Source organism: Branchiostoma floridae, chromosome 15 (genome assembly GCF_000003815.2).
Source record: "Branchiostoma floridae strain S238N-H82 chromosome 15, Bfl_VNyyK, whole genome shotgun sequence".
NCBI classification, from domain to species: domain Eukaryota; kingdom Metazoa; phylum Chordata; class Leptocardii; order Amphioxiformes; family Branchiostomatidae; genus Branchiostoma; species Branchiostoma floridae.
Genome location: NC_049993.1, coordinates 6,300,155 through 6,321,090, shown reverse-complemented (window position 1 = coordinate 6,321,090; position 20,936 = coordinate 6,300,155). Strand labels below are relative to the sequence as shown.

The window sequence follows — 20,936 nt, the reverse complement described above, 5'->3', positions numbered from 1 at the left end:
TATTTGTTGTTCAGCTGAGATGTTGATACCATCTGACAGCAGAGTTTGTTGCACATCTGTGTAGTCTTGGCAGGTCAGAGAGCTGATATTACAGTGTCCACAATTCCAGAGCATTGTGAGACGATTCCACAGCCGCAACATTTTGAGACAATTCCACAGCTGCAGCATTATGAGACGATTCCACAGCCGCAACATTGTGAGACGATTCCACAGCCGCAACATTTTGAGACAATTCCACGGCCGCAACATTGTGAGACGATTCCACAGCTGCAACATTGTGAGGATGGTCAATATATGTTAGTGACATCTAAAGAAACTTAGGTGTACTTGTGACATAGATATCTGACTGACTGGTTGAATTTGTTGCCAATCATTCAGGTTTTCTAAAGGATAATTTCAAAAACCAATTTAAAGGAAAAGTAAGATTTGCTAGTTTCACTTACCTGCAGGATGTTCAGATGGTAAAACAGGGACCCAGCTTTCTTCATCGTACTTTTTGCAACACAGGGAGTTGACGACAGCAATTATGATAACCTTGATGAACTGCAGGATCAAAAGGTCCTAAGGAGGCAACGATTTGTTTTATATGGTGAATGTTACGTGAATATACAGCAAAAAAATCAACATCAAATAAAAAACAGTCACATTTAAAGACAGGGCAATATAAGGGAAGCTAAGGGCATAAGTATGATGTAGATTTTCAGTTTGATGCCAGATAAATCAGCATTATGTAACAAAAGCAGTTTATAATGTATTAGTAATGCTTCTGCCCAGGGCGTTAGGTATGGGTTTGATCGTTCAGTTCCAATCATAACTTACCTGTAGAAAGGCGACTCCAATGTATACCAGCCAGTTGAGAGCCTCTTGTTTTTCGAAGCCTATCCCATAATAAATGTCGAAAGATGCCGCTGCACTGCACATGACAAAAGCCAGGACCCATACCAGATGTCCACAACTCCGTGAAGGGAGTTTACTGGTGTTTGAATGGATAAAACGATGAGAGAAAAAGCAATATTCTGTTCGGGCAGGGAATTGAAGAATCTAGACAGAATATCAATGTTATCCTTAGGTGAGGATCTTGGGTGCTGATGAACAGTCCCTTCTTTTTTGGACTGACGAATAATCCCAACATTTACATTGAACTTATAACTCAACCTTCAGTGCAGCACACCATATTTGGAACCGATACGACAATGTAAAAATTGACGCGGCGATAGAAAGTTTTTGAAACACGACTTCACGACGACTCACCTGCAAAAGCGTCGGCAACAAGTCCTAACTTTCGTTTTCACACTCCTTTTTTGCCAGTCGTCACGGAGCCAGACTTCAATCTCCACCTCTCTTGTTGTGCTTTTTATGTCATCATTTCCACCACAACAATGACGTTCTTTACTGCTTTCCTTCGCAGCGGACTTGATGAGAGCGGTGAGTATGCTGCTTATAGCAAAAGCTGCAAGGCCCGACTCCACGCCAATGATAAGCTGCTCCCATCCCAACCGAAATTCACCAAGAATGGAATCTCCAGATGTGCCGTGGAAAATGATGGCGGCGCCCATCTGACACAGCAGAGTGATGAGACAGCACGTCACCCGCTGAACTCTTGTAAAGCTAGAACGTATGATTCGAAAGGAGCGTCAACGTCTGTGTTATACGGTAGAAATGTTTTCCTCTTACCAATATAGATTCTAAAAAGCTTCTGAATCATTTGCAATAATTTTGCGTCTACCTAGTGCCTGCAATAATGCACTACGTCTGGGATCTTGCCTAGAATAGCCATACCTGCTTCTTGGAGGTCGTGTAATGATGGAGAGCCAGAGGTGCTCGTCCCGAAGACCGAAGAGAGCTTTAGCCGTAAACAATGGCAGCACTTGCTTTGCACCAATACACTGTACCTCTCGTCCTTCTTGATCTGTAGTTAGCCACCTGTTGCAAATGAAGTGCCTCCGCTGGCCAGTCCGCAAGTCCCGTACCATGACACGGCTCAAATACCTATTCAGTGTTACAAACAGTGGTCTAAATATATATTCTGGGGGTTTACTAGAAATGACTGTCACGAGCATCATAACAGTCCGACCATGCCGGGGGTGTTACTAGAAATGACTCACGAATTAATGATAATATTTGATTCAAAGTATATTTCACACGAGATCCAACTGCTCATAAATCTTTTATACTTGCCACGAATTGCAGCTTTTCAAAACACTGTAACAAGTATAACTGTTGTACTTTATTTCTAACGTATCAGTCACATACCAAGACTGGCTCTTCCCGTCGCTGTTCATCCGGATCACTATGTCTTTGATGTCCCCCAACCAGTGACGAGTAGCAATGAGGAAGGAGTCAAAGCTTCCGCGCTGTAAAACCTTCCTATTGGCCAGTGGATCCGATATGGTATGGAATTTACTTTTTCCTAAAGTTTTGAATAAACAAAATGATATCAAGAATCAATGAAGACTGGTCGACTTTGGACAAACATGCTCTTAACAATGTAAAGTTAGTGTCATATTTGACAAAAAACGATAGTCCAAAACTGCGAAATCACTCACCATAGTTTCCGATCAACCGGATTTTGACATTGGCCGTGGTTCCAGCCTTCCTTCTATATCCCGTAACGACCGTGACTTCATATTGATAATGGTGCCTGGGGTTCCGATCTTTTACCGCCATCATTTCAACCTGATCATGAGAAAAGTAGAGAGACTGACTGTGGGAACCCCATAAGACAATAGTGATGTTTTGCATGTGTCTATGTCACGATGGCATGTCTGTGTGAATCTCTCGCTATTGTAGTTTTTTTGTGACTCATAACGTCAACAGCATGAAAGCACTGATTGACCTTTATCAATGAATGATGACTACAAGTATATAAATGAGTGATCATTGATATAATTGATACACAAATATGAAGTGAACGTGATGCTCTTACGTACATACCATAACTTTATCTTCTTTGTCCTTCAGGTACGCCCAACTCGCCACTATCAGATATACCGCAAACACTGAGGCCACGACAATGGGGATAATGGGGATATTATCATCTGTCTGAGTCTGGACGGCAACGTCGTTGGCCAGGGAAAAGAAAGTGGAGCCGAACGACGTCAGATGGTCACAAATGCAGTGTGTGCGGCTAGGTGTGGTCAGTGGTCCGAGCTGTAAGGTGAGAAATAATGGTTTGGTGCGATTTTCAATTGCCCCTCTGGTCATCTGTTATCAACTGACTCTATGGACTAGACCGTTCTTCAGCCTATCAAACAATATAGGTTGGATAAGATCCATGTGAAAATCATACAACTGTAATAACGGATGTTATGGATCCATGAGTTCATCAATTTGTTAGAAAAACGTTGTAACATACCTAATGATTCCACCATAAAAGTTCGGCGAAAAGATGGTCACATGGAACATCATGACGAGATAAACATACCTGACAGCCATCGCGTTGCCACGTAGATGTGGTCTCGTCATAGTAGATACAGGTGCTGGTGAACACCAATAACTCCAGGTCCAGGTAATCTGCAAGTACGTGTAAGGAAAGAGAAGAAGTGGTTCTAAGTTACAATGAAAGAAATGGAGATACTAAAGACAAACTGTGATTTGTCTTCACAAGGATACACACAAATAGGTAGTAACCAAAGAACGTTGCAGGGCCTCCTAACCTTTGTTGCTATAGGAGATACCCAGATAATACGCAGAAGAGGTGTTCAATATGCCGAGCTGCCACAAGAAAGGGTCGGCCGTGATGTTTCCATCTTCAGCAACTTCAAGTGTATAGGTAGTCGCAAAAGGTAGGTTCTGTTTGCTTGTGTAGCTGAGAGATGTTGGATACTGGTCTTCTCCTAGGTACAGAGTTAGTTCTGATGCCGGATTGGAGGATCGCAGGAAGACGTAGAAGGTTTGATTTTCCTGAAAGGAAGAATACCATAAAGTAACCAAAAGAATGATGACAAAGTTATGGTGGGAAATGGACATGTGGACATTGGCACACCAAATACGCGTGTGTATTTTTTTGCACATTATTGACAGATTAGCCAATAAAGCTCGGTGGACGTGACTCCACCGTCAGGAAAAGTCGTGCAAAGTGCCTTTCCCAAGGGCATTACCTCGGGGTCATGGCCGTATCTAACCCGGGGCCTCTAGATTCTTAGCCCAACATTCTAACAGTTGCGCCACACACGACGCCACAAAAGAGTGATACTGGATATCTAATTCGCACGAACGATCAAGATTAAATATGAAAATGAAGTTTACACCCACATGGACGTCGGTGGTGTTGAAAGCAGTAACATCCTGCACGTCTGTAACACCTCCTGATATCCGAACGGTGCTCCAGGACTCGGAACTATCGTCCCGAGGGATGATTATGTCAACTGATTTCGTTAGGTTCCGTACAGGGATGTCCTGGCCTTCAGACGTGAACTCCAGTGACACAACGGTATCCTCCAGACTTCTGTTAGTAGCCCACTGATATGGGTTGTTGCTGAAGTGCGTCATCTAACAAGAAGACGTGACATCAAAGTATCATGATACGGAAAAGAGCGCTGTATGTACGGGCTAGTTTTTATGTCAAAATGGTATTATTGTTTTACGTCGATGAAGGTTAGACATCCAGGTAATAAGATACGACAACAAAACTAACTGCTTCTTTGACATAATACTGACTTTGCAGAATTTACGAGCTGGCAAAGGTATGCATTTCTCCCTTTAAGACTGGAAGAAACTTGTCAGTGTACGAAAAAATAAATCTTTTTATCGCTTTAAACGATGGTATACTTCAAGGCAAAAAGTCGGACGATAGTGAAGGAAGTAGAGGAAGAAGCTTACATGCATGTCGATGATCTGGTCGGGTTGAATGGTGGCGTTCCTGAACAAGTCCTCCCCACTCGGTACTGAGAACAAACTGCCGAAGTCCTCCTGCACGTACGCGCCTGCGCGGAAATTCTGACTTTCGTCCCGCTGTAGCATGATAGCGAGGCTGGGGGTGGTCAGTACCTTGGGCTCCTCCCCAGGGACTTTCGTGGACAGAACGGCTTGTTTGACGGTAGATATCGTCTGCAGCGACTGGTGTAAGATAGCAGAGGACCACGGGTATACTTTTGGCTGAAATGAGGCAAAACATATTTGACTTTTTGATATTGTGACTGCAATTCTGACTATGGCGGCTATGCCATTAAGGAATTTACTCTTAACCATTAACAACTTAAGCGCAACTTTTGAGCTTGCCCAATTTACTCCTGATAACTTTGAAAATAGAAAATCAAATAGATTGTCATTTTGTAGAGACTATTGACAACGACCATCAGTTCTACTCAATGTATATTAGATACTAGCTTAGATACGTAGCTCATCAGAAACATCCATAGTTACAATTCTTGCAAGTTTTGTACCCACCGTGAAGTGGTCATGAACTGTTGATGTTCTCCTAGCAGCTGCTTTGACAACATTAGCCAGGCCGGATATCAGGGCCTGTGCGGCAGCCTCCACCGCCTGGCCGCTGGCGGTTCCATCCTCGGTTTTCGCCTTCAGAAATGTCGTCATTTCTGCGAGTTTCGATACGGCCAGACCCTGATAAATCGGGAAATTGAACAAATTTTGAAAATTTGATCAGAAATAGAATAAACGTGTCTATTGAAAAGTAGGTACAGTAGTGTTTTCAAGACCATATGGTTAAACTGATACATGTGTATTTAAACCATGTCTAGTCAAACCATGAATGGACAAAGTATCATCCCAGAACTGCACGTAAAAGTGATATATTGATGGTTGCAATTACAATTCCCAGTTTCATCAATGTCTACATTGTAAGTCTGTTTATGCAACCTACAAACCTGCGCGTCCCCTGAGAGCTCGGTTTCCTCTTCGGTAAGCTGAGCCATGGTCGTAGCAGTTTGTTGAAGACTGTCAAGAGTTTTAATCGGGATCCTGTTCAAACTGGTAATGGCACCTTTCCGCAGCTGATGTTATATGCGAATAAGAGCGAAAAACACTTAATATCTGTAGACAGAGTCATTTGATATATTCTGCAAGCATAGGAAGTGATGAGAAGTTGGATTTGTGCAGGACATATATGTCTGGCATTTATCCTTAAAGTTTGATATTTAGCAAACAACGTTCGCGGAACATATTGACATTCTAGAACTAAACTATTTTTACTGAATACTGTCCGCGAAGACTTCAGATCTTCTCAGTTAGGAAAAGTACCTCTCCAATGTGGTGCAAGACATGTACAGAGACGCCCTTAGAATCAATGGTGTGATGAGACCTTACAGTAAATGATGACACATGTGCGTCTCTCATACACGTAACGTTGTGTGTGATACTAGATGGCCATATCTTATGTATTGGTACCTGAGTTTTTTCCTCCTGGCCTGTGGTTGTATCGATGTTCATGGTAGAGCTGACGGAGGTAAGCAACTGCAAAGCCGCCTGACTGTTACCAGCCTCCAGTAACGCATCAACCGTTGTTTCCGTGTTGGTGATAACGGTGGATACATTTTCCTTCGTTTCTCTCTCTAAAACCTAAAGACATACCTGAGTTAGTTCAGATGATTTGCCTATGTTATGTCATGAGAAATGTACGTTTTACTAGTTTATGTTAGGTGGACACTGACAAACTAGTTAGATTCTTTTGGCTTGGTTTCACTAACCATGCTACAATCATCATATCCTTTAATGCTTTTCTGTTATGATATGGCAACCATTTCAGAACAGTTCTTTTTTCAACAATGACTATCTGTTGTAAAACAAAACATATTTGGTGCCGATCTTAGAACCGATAAAAGATTATTGCATCACCGTTGCGGTTGTTGTTGTCTCCGTAGTCGCTCCAAAAGAGTCTGTGACACGGATAGCGATGGTGATCAAGTAATCGTTGTCCTCGTCTCCAATAGGCAGATACAAGGGTGAAGAGGTACTGTCTGTGCCGTAGTAGACCATTGTACCTATCACAGATATTCGACGATAAAAGATAGTAAAGATCTAGTGTTGCAATGGCACGCAACAGGTCAGCAGTGTCAAGAAAAGGTGATCACAACACAAGACGTAGTAAGTTTGTCGCAAACTAAAGGTTGCTTTACCTTGTTTCCAGGCCTTTGTTGAGGTAGCAACACCAGAGATGGCTGCAAACCTGTATATAAGAGGCAGGTTCACGTCCAAAAATCCTGAACACGTGACCTGAAACAAGGTCTCCATCACAGTCCCAGTGTCTGGCACGACCGTGCACGTTCCCAGAGTTGGCGGGACATTGGTCGTGAAGCTGTACAGTGCATACGTAGACTCTCCGCTTTCATCGGATGCTGTTAATGGAATACAAACTTATGATTATATATTTCAAGTCCTCAATAGACAGAGACAAAGCAAAATGGCGCAAACATCGTATTTTCTTTAACCACGAGGTAGTGGTAGTTGTTAAAGAGAGGTAAGATGATGCATGTATAATACGTATGTTTATCACGTCATTAAAATCATGAAGACGTTTTCCCCTGAGGACAACGTCAGCTCAAAAACAAGATCAGGGAAAAATTCATAAGCACATCACAGAACATATGTTCAAGGTGCGCATCCCAACGGATTTGAGTATACTATTTCATGGTTTCCATAAAGCCTTTTTATGATTTCTGTCATAATTGTTCCACCTACCGTCAATTCGTATGGTGTAGGTTTCCGCAACGGCGCCACTCGCAAACGTGCCTTTTCGAATAGACAGGTATTTCTTCTGTCTGCCCGTGAGTGCGTCTGTGTCCCAGTCTATCTCTTGTTTACTGTTTACAGAGTTGCTCACTAAACTCCAGTAATACTGAAGACGATTTCCGGAAGTGCAGTCGGTACACTTGGCCTTCAGAACTAGACGTTCCGAAGGATTCAGGTACTGTCCACAATTCCGCACACACCTGAAATGATGAGATGTGTGAAAAATGTTTTTCAAACTTTCAATATCAATGTTTTGACACACTGTCTAAGACATGTGTCCATTCAGCCCAAGTATAGTCATTTTTCGTGAAAAAGGTTGTAAGTTACGTCGATGAAGGTTAGACATCCAAGTAATAAGATACGCCAAAAAGCAGTTACTCAAGCAACTAGATATGGTTTTGGAAACGGTCAGACGTTTCAACTAGCATCCGCTAGTTTTCGTCAGTCGTTGTGAGTTCGGTAAGAAATCTGGTGATTCTGTATCTTAAGTCAATGATAAACGTTAGTAGATTTTGAGTCCATTGTGCTTACGAGATCCCTTCCAGGGCCGGAGGCGTGCCTTCCACGATGACAACAATCTTTTCTGCGTGGCCACCGGCTTGTCGACCAGGCTTGGACACTGTCACCCGAAAGACGTACGTTTTTCCCCCTGAAACAGAGGTGTGTTGACCGAGATAGATAAGCGCAACTGTGTTCAACTGTACAGAGATATAAGAAGTCATATTGTAACCTGAAAGTTCATCTGTGTTGATATACGTCACAGAAGCGGTTGATTGCTAATTCCCTGACAAAGACAGTAATTGATCAGTCTAAACTTTGGGTAATTTATTTTGTGTGTGTGTTGGAAATTACAGTTCGACTCTGGTCCAGCCATGAAAACATATCTCTACATATATATTGAACGTTTTGTTGGTCGTTCTCCACAACACCGCAGGGATAATTACTTAATACCATCATTGACAGGGTGCTCCTTGTCTATCTCACCATCTAGTGTCCCTCCTGGAATGACTAGTAAAGGATTCGTGTTGTTCGTCACAGGCCAGCTCTTACCGCCTCCTAAACAGCCCCCTGAATAAAACGGAAGATATGTTATAACGTGAGCTTTGCTGGAGGACATTATGTTATTCCTTCAGTTTTGAACGATGATGAACAAGGAATACTGAAATTGACATTAATCAACCATTGCCTTGACGTTTAGGCCAACTTCTTCAAACCGGTTGTCAGCGTTGTATTAATTTAAAGGGCCTTTTATGTGACTAGAGTGAATAGATTTTAAACTGATAACTGTGTAACTGGTAACGAGTGTGCTCATTTCACAAAACATAAATGTACAGTAAAACGGCGATGACAAAGTGGTGGATGTTCATTTCGTACATACCTTCCATCCACTCGGCTGAACTCTCGTCGTTGGTGAAGGTCTCATTGTCCATTCGACACGACCAGGTGTACGTCAATCCTGAGGTGGACTCAGACTCAGGTACGTCCGGGTCGTACGATGTGGAGGCATCAATTCTGACGGTGGAATTCCGCCCTACTCGTGGGGAGAACATGGTCACAAACACGGTCGCAAGGAACATCCATAATAGGGCCTTCACACGGAAATCGAATTAGCAGGAATCAAGCCGAACCAGTCGGAATGAAGTATTTGCAAAATTTGTGCCACATTCGGGGCCATTCGGGTGGGAATTCCAAATGGGCCTTAAATCCCCTTCACACGAGACGGAATGAGCCGGAATGCCGTCAGAATGAAAATTCTTGTCTATTCCTGTGAATTCGTGGTGCATTCTAGACATTCTTACGGCATTCGAAATATTCTTTCGGCCACATTCTGTCAGGATTCGAGGTGGCTTGCCGTTTCGGTTCTCCATCGAATGAGATAAGAATGTTTCGAATAATGTTAGAATGCCGTAGAATGCGGTCAGACTGCAGTCAGAATAGTTAGAATACACTAAGAATCCATTACGAATGCCATTCGATATTTCTCCACTTCGAATGCACTTCGACAGTTTTGAACATGTCAAAAACTTTCGAGCCAGCCAAAAGAACGGGGACGAATATCTCGAATGCAGTAAGAATGTTTAGAATACAGTACGAATTGCGAGGAATTGCCACGAATAGAAAAAAAAATTTCATTCGGACGGCATTCCGGCTCATTCGTGCTCTCGTGTGAAGGGGGCTTTAAAACAGGCATTCTAGCGTCACACAGCATGCTTGATTTTGAGTGGATTCAAAAGAAAATGCGAAAGATAATACCATACTTAAACTGTGGAGAAACGACATGTATCCGTGCAGGCCTTTGTTCATCACCTGTTTTGTTTTATGTTGTTATTTGTTCCTGCAAAGTGATAGATCTATTGCCAGAAACAGGTATATTTGGGGGGAAAATCTACTGGCTGCCCTATATCTTTAGCAACATTTTTTCGAGAGAAAACCTACCTATAGATATCAAGGACCCTCCAGAAATTCTCGTGACCAGGGCACTTTCAACAATCTCGAACCACGTGTAGTCTGAGTTGCTGATCGTCACATCTGTACCGTTCACCCCGTGAACTTCCGTTACGGAAAACTCCAAGATGTAGCGCCCGTATCCTAACGTGTGCTTTGGAATGGTGATTTCAGTAGTTCCGTTGAGTACATTATTGATTGTTGCCTCATTTGACGAATACGGAATTGACTGCAATCCCGCCATGGTATAGGCTTTCCACTTGAATGTCCTACTATTCGCAGCAGTACAGTTTAGTTGCACAGTTGCGGCTAGAGCTATGTCCTGGTCTCTTCTGTATGCTGTAGGGTTGACAACCGTGCTAGTCCCGTCGTCTTTGATGTCAACGCGCGGTCTGAAGCATGGGATTTCATGCACGGTGACCACTGTCTCTGCGTTGGCCGTAGATATAGCATTCGTTGCATTCACTTGTACCCGGTATGTGCCGGCGGAGGGATACACATGGGAGTAGAAGGTGACGTACACGTCCGACAGTTTAAAGGGAAAGTTCCTGCCTTGAAAGGTTGATTCAACTATGGCAACTGAGTTGCTGTCCTTGGACGGCGGAGTAAGGGTGATCAGATTCTGGTCTTCCTCAGATAACTGTGAAAGGCAAATGCAACAGAATTTATTATCCCAAAACATAAGACAACGGTCGTAACAGCTTTTGATATGTATAAAAGGTCATGAAACAATTGATATTACATGTATGTTGTAATAGATAACCAGCAATGTAAGCTTTACAATATCAATGTCTCGGGTCAGCATATCAACGTCAGCATATTGCTTTGAATCTTGTCACCATGCTTTGGTAATATTTGGCATACAACATTTTACTTCTGCCTAATTCCCACAAGATGTCGATGTTTAGGCATTGTCACTGCAGGCCTTAGTGCCCTTATTACTAGTAGTCTTTCAATACACAGTTGTCTGTATATTATATTACCTGTAACAGAAAGGTACTGCTTGTTCCGGGAGAAGTGGCGAAGACAGCAAATGTCATCGTCTCGCCGAGTAAGACCGGATCATTGCTGGCCACGTACACATTAGTGATAGTTTCGTAAATATCCACCTGTAAAAAATAATCACAAATACATATCACGGCACTCGCGCTGGAGAATATCAGATCAACAACAATTCTCGTGTTGCAAAGGGTCACTACAACGGAGGAGCCATTTGGAACCACTTAACCTCCTTGTACTCATGGACCACTATTTGAGCCTACTGATTTCAGATCTCACCCAACTGAGCTGAGGGGCGGTGCAGACTTCCGGACATCTTTGACCTTATACGAGAGTCACGTGTCCAAACTGATTGATCATCAATACTGAAAGAGGTCATATATGATAAGGTAGAAGATTTCACATGGATTGGATTTCAAATTTTATTCAAATAGCCATTGCTTTACCTGGGATTCACCGCTCATCTCGGCCAGTTGGTTGAAGGCTATTGCGGTGACAGTGTAGGTCCCAACCTCCTGAAATGTGACGGACAGCTTCAACTCCTCTCCGGCGACTTCATCACCGATAAACCACCTGAAGCGGAGGAAATCGAGACGGTGAAATGCCAAATTAGAGAACAAAACTGACTTTCACTGTTCTATTTATTTGCCATAGCCAGTAAAACAAAATAATGGACAAATGTAATAGTTTGGCCGTGTGAGTTATAATATCAGAGTTGATCCGAAATTGCCAAACCATCTCGGGACATTGCTATGATTCATTCCTTTGCTTTTGAATGGTCCAACACACGCACTCTCCATCGAGACGGCATGTAGCCCGCATGACATGGTTTAGGACCCCCCCCCCCCCCCATATTTCAGCACCAAGGGCATGGCCTTTGACCGAACCGCCATATATGTTATATACTGCAGTGCATACCTTTATTTAGGAAGTGATAGTCACTCGAGTTCAGAAGGACATATTGGGCCTTTGATAGGTTAAATATATATCAAGAAATTGACTCATAACAAAAGTGACAGTGTCATCAATACACCTGTACTTAACTACTCAGTGCATATGCATGGACATTATACAGTCAGATTCAAATGTATTCTTCATAGAAAAGTGACTATTCCTTTGGCAAGGCTGGTCTATGGTTTGCCTTTCTATTCAATATATTCAATACATAAAGTAATGTGAATTTACCAACTCGTGTGCACGTCATCCTGTGTTCCCTGAGAGACCTCGTACTCGAAGTTCACGGGCATGAGAAGTGGGGGACCGGCGAAGACGCTTTCACCTGGGCCCTGTCCAGTCATATTCACACCTACGAAAAAAATATGAAGAGAAAGTTTTGGTGTTAGTATTCCCTGACTTGTACAAACACAAAAAAAGCACCACGAGGATAAATGTAAATTTTCCTTACCTTCGTACAATACCTTTCCGTTGTGGATTCCCGAGAACGCAGAGGAAATCGTGAGGTTCAAGCCATATAGCTGGTAGTCCTGGGTTGCGTAAATGGACCCATACGCCTCGCTAACCTGATGAACATTTTACAAGATAGAGTCTGAGCATAGACATGTGAGAAGCAAGGAATATTACCTGAATATTTGCATTACTTCATTGTGCCGCACGTTTATAATACTGCACAAATTAAAGGCACAACTATCGGACTAGAATATTATAGAACGGTCACATTCGTCGTGGACCGTCGAACGATTGTGATTTTTTGTAAGCTGTGACAGAAGCAAACAGCTGATCTAATACAGCTTTTTCGGAACAAGACAGCTTAATCTTGCACGGCACTTGTACGACCGACACAACAATGCGCTCAGTTTGCGATCACACAAAAATCGCACGAGACTGTGACAATGTGACCGGGCCCTTAGTCTTACCTGGTTATACACTCGGATGAAAAATGAATACGATCCAGGCAAGTACAGGTACCCGATGGAGAATTCCGGCTGCATGGCGGTGTACTGATCTCCAACGTAAAAAGCGACGTCTGGCAGGGGAGAGAATGAAAAAAGAGGAAATCCCTAACTTCTCCATTATGTAGCGAGAGACCACATCATTGGTATCAGAACGTTTCGGCACCTTGGCAGTTTGGCCCTTAGCCAATCAGAACAGTTCCCATCAGGGTGGTGGCAGGGGTTAGAGTCTGGGTTTAGGGTTAACCCTCCTGGGACTAATGCCGAATCATCTTGGTCGTCAAAGGGCCAAAGTGTCTAGGTGCAGAATTGTCTTGGAATCCACTTCATCACATGTGTGTTGCAGCAGTTTTCTATTTGCTATTATGTTTTATATTTGTCTATTCCAATACCCATGTGTTTCAGTATGATATTAACTATGGCAATCTTATTTGAATATAAGAAATATCAATACGTTACCATCAAAGCCGTCGCCATAGGACGCATCGAAGAACAAGTCTGTGGGTGGAGTTGAGTCCAAGAGCCATATGGTGAAGACGACGGGGTCCGGGGCTTGGGCAGGACTGTTGTCGGTCACAAGAACGCTTGTTACCGGCCACTCTGCCGTTACAGACACATCTGCCACGGTCTCAGACAGGATATTTGACCCGTTGACGACAACTTGGTACTGCCCTTGGTCCTGAAACGTGAGCGTGAATGTAGCCAGGTAGTATTCCGAAAGGTCGTGGGGTATGACGCCTTGGTATGACATCAAATTGCCGGCTTGGGTGGAGTCCACGGGAGTTGGGATTTCAAAATGACCACCGCCGTTAACGCTGGCGACATAGCTGGCGTTGTAACCCACCTGTCTGACCAAGACAAGGAATCTAGCCGGGTACTGACATGCAGCGTAGCCTATAGGCGGGGAAACCTCTACCGGAGTAGGGTCGTCGGTTCCAACGTGAAATACGCGTACTTCGTGGATACATTCAACAACACGGAGGGTCATGTTAGCCGAAATCTCAGAGAACTCGTTAACTGCTGTTGCTAGGACCGTGTAAACACCTTCAGTTAGATTCAAGGAAGACGTTGCCGTGACGCCATTTACTGTCCAGTTGATAGTTTCAAGCTCTCCCATTACCTGCGATGGAATAAAGCACAGGGTTATGCACGGTAGCAAAAGTCACGGATAAGACAAATGTTGTCCCAACATGCTACTCCATTGTAATTCAGACACTCCTATGTCATAAAAAGGGCATGCGACGTAGGTAATTTTATGAGACTCGTCTCACATGGACAATTCATCTCGTTGATATGAATGAGGTTGCGTAGTGTTACCTGTGCCACCGCAAGGCTTATTTCATGATTTGTTGCAAAGTACACCTCTTGTTGGTCATTAGAGGACAGGTACGCTTCTATATGTGCTTGCTGGGTTGCAGAAATGACGAGGGAAGTCAGGGGTTCTGAAAGGAGCAGTGAAAGGCAATGATTGGGCTATTCTTCGATGCCACACATACACAAATGTACCTACACCGACGCTAAATACTAGCTTGATCAAATGTATGTGGACCTTGAAACGGTTCATGAAGAATATGCTCCAGCCCTAGCGTTTCATAAATCATAAATATAACATTGAAAAGAAACGTCTGTAACGTACCTGTGCAGTTCCAGCCATTGCTCGACAGAAAGTAGCCCTCATTACACGAGCAGGTGTAGTTACCCACGTGGTTGTGACACGTGTGCTCACAGTTATCAGTGTCCAAAGTGCATTCATCCACATCTGCATGTAAGAGTTGGAAAAGAAAACATCATCATTAAAGTGATATTGCAGCGGAGTCAATCTTTCTTCTGATAGAAAAGAACGTTAACATACAACTTAAAACGCAACTCATTCAACTCACCCGGTTTTTATGTCTTAGTAGCTCTTGATCTGGAGTCGATTATGAGCCTTGTTTAGCGGTGGCCATTTTTAAACTTAAGAAAAGAGGACATATGGGTCTAGATACTTGCCCACACAAGTGCCGCCGTCCATGATGTAGCCATCCCAGCAGGAACAGGTGAAGCTTCCCGGGACGTTCTCACAGATCTGGTCACAGTCGTCTGTACCGAGGGAGCACTCGTCTACATCTGAGTATGGAGATTCAGGTGGAAATTGGTAAACTACAGGCAACGTGTCTACATAAAATGTATTCATGCATATTTGTAAGAGAAACAACATCGTGGTTCGCTAAAGTTAAATGATACTTCCTTTGAAAGATCGCAGTAACAAATGTCTATGAATTGGAAACCCTAACTGGATATAAGGACTAGTTGGCAGTGTCAGTGACAGGTATAGGACCAGGTACAACTATACCTACCTTTGTGGCACGACGTGCCCTCCCACCCTACGGCACACCCACCACTGCTACACACGCCGGTGTATATGTTGCACACATGGTCCCCGGTGGCGCAGTGGCACGTCTGTAGGCAGTCTGAGCCGTAGGTGCCGTACGAACAGTCTATGGTGTGGAGAAAACGTCTGCTTGCAATTGGTAATTCAAATGGAAACCAAATACGGCATTATTCAGCAGACCCGTTAACTCGGTACGCACCTTATTCTAACTTCGAATGACTCCTCTATTCTTATCCTTAGAAGGGGATAGATAGCAGGATAGGATTGTATCAGTATAAAAGGGAACAATTGATTCAAAGACCAGAGGTAGCCTTACATGTGTTGCAGAAAGATCCATGGAACCCCGCTATACATCGGCAGCCTAAGGGGTCCGGGCCGCAGACGATCTTGTTCTGACAGTTGCCGTGAGCACAGCGGCTGATACAGGAGTCTCCAAAGTAACCAACTGAGCAGCCTTCAAACAACACAAACGTACATGATATTTTGTCTAGTTACAATGTACTAGTATATACAGAACATCATTCCATGAACAAAGTATAATTACTTGGGTTAGTAACGCACTATTGCCGTTTTTCATAGTCTCTGGTGGAGGGAAATGTAAAACACAAAGTGACCGATTGTGTAACGTTAGTTCTGCTGGTTGTTTTGTCCTTGCCCAAACAATAGAAACAGTGGCAATGAACAGTTTTACGTCTTGAATTCTGAGTCATGTTTTGTAAGCTTTCCTTACGACCATATCTTATTGTAGTGATAAGAAAACATTGACGGCACGGTGACGTTATCTTACCTAGATCGCAGTGCAAGCCGCCGAATCCAGGTGCACAGATACACTGCCCCGTTTCGTCATCACACACGCCGCCATTGTAACACTCTTCACACGAGGAGGTGCAGTTTGGAGGACCCCACTTCCCTTCAGGACACTCTAATATCATGGGAGAAAGGCATGGGTAAGAATGATTTTTACACAACCATTGTTAAAGATTTTTACACACCCATTGTTTCATTCACTAGCAACGTTTAGGTGACCGTCTGTCCCCTTCTTCATGGCAATTCTAATTGGTTCACATTGTAATGCAGCACATGTGTCGCTGTTCACAGTACAGATGCGATCACAGACGTAACGTATTTACAATGTAGAGACTACTTAATTTGATTATACAAAAATGTATTTACAATGCGGTCACAAGCGTAAATAGGTAAAGGTGAAGTCGATCTATTCTCAGATATTAACACTATTTCGGTCTGTAATTGAAGGAAAAAGTCGCTGATCTAATATGTTGTCCATAAGAGCTCACCTCTGACGATCAGCCTCATGATGCCTTGCTTGTTGTCACTGTACCTTCCCGTGTAGTAACACTCATACAGGCCTTCATCAGACATCTTTTAAAACAAGATAAAGAAATGACACTTAGGGGACAAGAAAATTAAAATTCTCATCGTAGTATCCTTCAGTACATCAAAATGACTATTTGATGGGTTAGTACGATGTTTCGTGAAGACATGATGTACAAAGACATGATGTACAAAATGACCAATGACATGATGTACAAAATGACCAATAAACTGGTGGACGTACCAACGGATAAGTATCTAATACCAGCTCAAAAAAGAACAAGAAACAGTCATGCCTTCAAATACCAGAGTTACCAACCTAGGATTGATGTGTTCAAAAATTCGTACTTTCCCAGAACTATCGTAGAGTGGAACTTGTTATCACCAAGTACAGTAGGGGCATCTTCTCTCGGTAGTTTTAAAGAACGCTTGCAGATAGATGTGCAAAAGTTGTTCTGTTCTGGGTAACGAGTCGTTCGGTGTAATATAACCAGCTGCTGCCGCGCCGCGTGCCTGCGAAGCTGGTGTGTTACGCCGAACGGCGGTTATACCGGCTATATAGATACAGATACAGATACAGATGTATATGACGTCCGGAGCACAACAGGTACAGCACTACTGTAACACGTACATAAATTGTGCGTTGTACTACCTTCCATACCACCTCTCGGCCCCTCCGACCGTGGTGATGCGGTCTAAATGACCAACTCCGCATTATCGCACACGCCGGATAATTGCACGGAATTCGCTGGCAAATTGGGTGTGCAATTAAGCGGCTTCCACTGTATTGTATTGATTGATCGAAGTAAATATAAAGGATGCTTATATATATCACGTACAAATTCTGGTAAAGTCTTTCATTGGCAGTCAGTATCAATTAGAATTTGAAATAGTAACGTGTAAGTAAACGCGTAAATGGAGGAAAATACAATGTCTTGATTTGATTATCTTTAAAAGGTGACATCCACGCCTGTTTTTTTAACGTTTACAGTAATTTTGCGGGATAGTCAATAGTACAAAAGTGAAATCCACAAACTTGCTACCTTTCCCATGTAGTATTGTAGCTGAGTGTTCTTGTCCTAACAACGGCTAACCTGAACGTTATCAATAACCAGGATGCAATCCGTGTAGCTCCCAGGCAGCACAGAACCGTCCTTCCTCCACTCTGTAGTACCGTTGTGGCCGCCAGGGGCCGGGTTGTACTCAAACATGGAAAGCGTCGCGGTTTCGTTGATGTTGACCGTGACAGTGAACGACTGTGGGTGGAAGTAAGCTGCAATGGGAGAGAGAACATTGTTTTTCAATTGGAAGGTCGCCGTACGTTTATGTCGCTGGATGTTTTTTTTTTATTTTTTTTTATTTGCAAACTGGGGCAATGCACTCAAACTATCAACGTTTTTCATCAGTGCAACATACAAAGGACAGACAAAAGGTCGTTCCATGGTCTTTAAGTCGCTACAAGCTAAAGGACAATGGGGTGCTATCCATTGTGTCTCTGGTATGTTATTGGAAGGCGGAGCCCAATCTACTGATTCCACCGCCTTTTACCTCCCCTACCGAAGTCAGGTGCCCATTTCAACACCTTTCCCAAGGGCACAAGATCGGTGACATGGCAGGACTTGAATCCGGGAACACTTGTTTCTAAGCGACAACACTCTACCCTTTTCCCACACGACCCCACTAGATTTTGGGCTCCCCACTAGGCTACATCAGAACCGACCGGCGAAAGGCTACACAACCATTTATGTCTCAAGACAGCTATACGACACCTGCACGACAGTCGCAAGAATGACCTCAATTTCCAGTAGCAAACCTATCTGTCAATCTTTATGGGCGCCTCACCCGTAGTGAGAATGGTAAAGCCGATAACTTCACGTGTTAATCCATTCCGAGTCGTCTGGCAGGAGAAGGCGTTGACTCGGAAGTTCCCGGCGTCGTCAAATAGCCTGAGCCCGTAGCTGCTACCCGTGGAACCTAATATTATACTAGTGTAGTCATCTCCGTACGTCAGGTAGTTAATGTTGGTGCCGTAACCTGAAAAATACTTCCAATCAGATCTTGGTCTACTCTCCAAGCAGAGGTACGGCTCCGGCTGTTTGTTAACGTTTTTATAGGCGTCCGCGAGACATAAAGAACACTGTACAAAGTAGAAAGCCCGATGAAAACGCATAATACGTTTAAAAAAACAGCCGGAGTCGAACCTCTGCCTGGAGAGTAATGTTGACCTAGAAGAGCTTAGTACTTAGTAATGTATGGCTGTGACAAGACATATTTATGGCCTCAATGCTTCAAGGAATATCGGCTACCTGTCTTCTAAAAATACGGTTTATACAAGAGAACTGCATTGCCCTTACCAGTAGCGTGCAAGTCGGGTGAGCTACAACCTCCGGGACCCATGGCCAAACTCTCAACTCCTGGCTTCAAAATCAAATTCATTTACAGCGAAACAACCGTACTATGATGGATTGTGGAGTGGACATTTGTGCTGACCTGTGTCCAACTTGATACCGACGTGGTAGCCATTGATCAAAGTCAGGTCCCCCAGGGTAGGCCGACAAAGGACCTCAGTGTTACCAGTACTTGTCACGTCAACTCTGGGATACTGCATTTCCACATACAGATCCACCTTTGGGCCTGTGAAAACAAGAAAGATCGTAACTAAACGTACATGAAAGTGAGAAATAAATATCACGGTTGAAGAACATACAAGGTCTGTACAAAAGGAACGATGATAATAGTGCTAGCAATTCGCAACCAATGCCATTGATCTTCTTGCATTTCAAGCGCACACTATATGTACTACTACTAGTGCCGTTTTACATGGATACACACCATAGATATTTATTGTCTTAAGTATTTGCCAGTCTTCTTTAGTGTTTTATCATGTTAGGACGTCCCTAGTTTCTGGCTAAGTTGAGGAGCCGACTTACCATGACAGAACCAGCCGTTAGCGTGCAGTGTGTACCCCTCCCAACAGGAGCAGGTAAAACCGCCCACCGTGTTCGTGCACAACTGGGCGCAGTTGTCACTCCCTTCCGCACACTCGTCATCATCTGTTGTAACGTTACAGAGACAGGTGGTCTGTGTTACAGCGTTTTCGTACAGCAAATAATGACAACGAAAACACCGTTCAGAACACAAGGTCAATAAAAACAACACCGTCTAGAACATTCACGAGGAAAGAGATACGGCAGAAAACTAAACAAAACTTGGAAGTCTCTTTAATTTGACTTTGACACATGAATCATTTACCTGAAACTGCGACGTGGAGGAACAGCACCGTAAGAATCACCACTAGTAGTGCACCTTGTAAGGCATCTTTACGTGGAGAAGCCATCTTGTATGAAGGGATAAATGGTTACGGTTTCTAGGCAGGGATAGATGTCTTTATTGTCCTGACCGAACGTCACAACAGTCTCGTTCCACCATTATTTGTTGTTACGTGCAGTAGTGCAGTGTTCGACAATTCGAACAGGCGAACTTCGAACGGCGTTCGCCCGCGCTATTCTATATTTAACATCACAAAAACTGAGACAAGTATGCTTGCACATGAATCTTATTCTTGCTTCTGGATAATGTCAGTTTTATTTTGGTGGGATTCAGGAAATCTATTTGCGACGGCAAAGCTTGAGCTGTTAGTTTTATTCACTTTTCCAAACGCTGGTTCGTTCAACTTGCAACATTAGGCCTGACCTCGCCTGACCCCCGCGGCACGAAAAATGGAACGTATACTTACCGGCTGGGTTCCACCGTTCGAACACAGGTTCAGCACCAGGGACAGGCATGTGTGTGGATGGTTAAATTATCCAGCACCAAGGATCTATAGGTATGTCTGGCTGTGTCTGGGTCATGTGGATGGCGTTCTGCACCAGGGACTTGTGTGTTTGTGTGTGGATGATGTTCAGTACCAAGGACAGGTAGGTCTGAATGTGTGTGTTTGCGTGTGGATGGTGTTTAGCACCAAGGACAGGCATGCTTGGGTGGATGTGGATGGCGTTCAACACCAGAGACAAGTGTGTTTGTTTGTGGATGGTGCGTGGTGTTCAGCACCAAGGACAGACATGCTTTGGTGGGTGTAGGTGGCTGTATGGATGGCGTTCAGCACCAGGGCCAGGTGTATTTGGCTGTGTGGATGGCGTTGAGAACCAGGGACAGGTGTGATTGTGTGTGTGTGTGGTTTTAAACATCAGACA

The 20,936-nt window shown here is 43.6% G+C and overlaps 2 protein-coding genes across 2 annotated transcripts; both read right to left on the bottom strand.

Annotated features, from left to right (window-relative positions):
* Window positions 1-2,938: 2,938 nt before the first annotated feature.
* Window positions 2,939-15,260, bottom strand: LOC118431779 (polycystin-1-like). The gene is made up of 23 exons (XM_035843109.1): window positions 15,030-15,260; window positions 14,677-14,799; window positions 14,358-14,482; window positions 13,500-14,160; window positions 13,005-13,114; window positions 12,536-12,650; window positions 12,316-12,436; window positions 11,577-11,703; window positions 11,115-11,240; window positions 10,123-10,771; window positions 9,065-9,217; window positions 8,671-8,754; window positions 8,218-8,335; window positions 7,636-7,886; window positions 7,074-7,292; window positions 6,793-6,938; window positions 6,346-6,516; window positions 5,826-5,951; window positions 5,389-5,562; window positions 4,822-5,097; window positions 4,255-4,491; window positions 3,425-3,903; window positions 2,939-3,150 (listed from the first exon to the last, which is right to left on the bottom strand). Exons 1-22 carry the CDS (start codon window positions 15,235-15,237, stop codon window positions 3,652-3,654), a joined length of 4,572 nt encoding a protein of 1,523 aa, XP_035699002.1. The 5' UTR covers window positions 15,238-15,260; the 3' UTR covers window positions 2,939-3,150; window positions 3,425-3,651.
* A 78-nt stretch (window positions 15,261-15,338) lies between these two features.
* LOC118432248 (tyrosine-protein kinase receptor Tie-2-like) lies at window positions 15,339-20,061 on the bottom strand. Its single transcript, XM_035843776.1, has 9 exons — window positions 20,050-20,061; window positions 19,674-19,905; window positions 19,234-19,377; window positions 18,586-18,777; window positions 17,838-18,016; window positions 16,707-16,791; window positions 16,199-16,333; window positions 15,728-15,865; window positions 15,339-15,517 (listed from the first exon to the last, which is right to left on the bottom strand). Exons 1-9 carry the CDS (start codon window positions 20,059-20,061, stop codon window positions 15,339-15,341), a joined length of 1,296 nt encoding a protein of 431 aa, XP_035699669.1.
* Window positions 20,062-20,936: the final 875 nt, after the last annotated feature.

What these genes read in the sequence shown, in the direction of transcription:
- LOC118432248 (XM_035843776.1), bottom strand. An exon ending in TAACGGCTGGTTCTGTCATG is followed by an intron (nt 19,378 to 19,673) that starts GTAAGTCGGCTC and finishes TTGTTTTCACAG; the next exon opens with GCCCAAAGGTGGATCTGTAT. An exon ending in CGGCTTGCACTGCGATCTAG is followed by an intron (nt 15,866 to 16,198) that starts GTAAGATAACGT and finishes TGTTGTTTGAAG; the next exon opens with GCTGCTCAGTTGGTTACTTT.
- LOC118431779 (XM_035843109.1), bottom strand. Translation starts at nt 15,237, where the DNA reads ATGTTGTTTCTCTTACAAATATGCATGAATACATTTTATGTAGACACG. An exon ending in AGATGAGCGGTGAATCCCAG is followed by an intron (nt 11,241 to 11,576) that starts GTAAAGCAATGG and finishes TATTTTTTACAG; the next exon opens with GTGGATATTTACGAAACTAT. An exon ending in CCGGCCCTGGAAGGGATCTC is followed by an intron (nt 7,887 to 8,217) that starts GTAAGCACAATG and finishes TCATCATTTCAG; the next exon opens with GTGTGTGCGGAATTGTGGAC.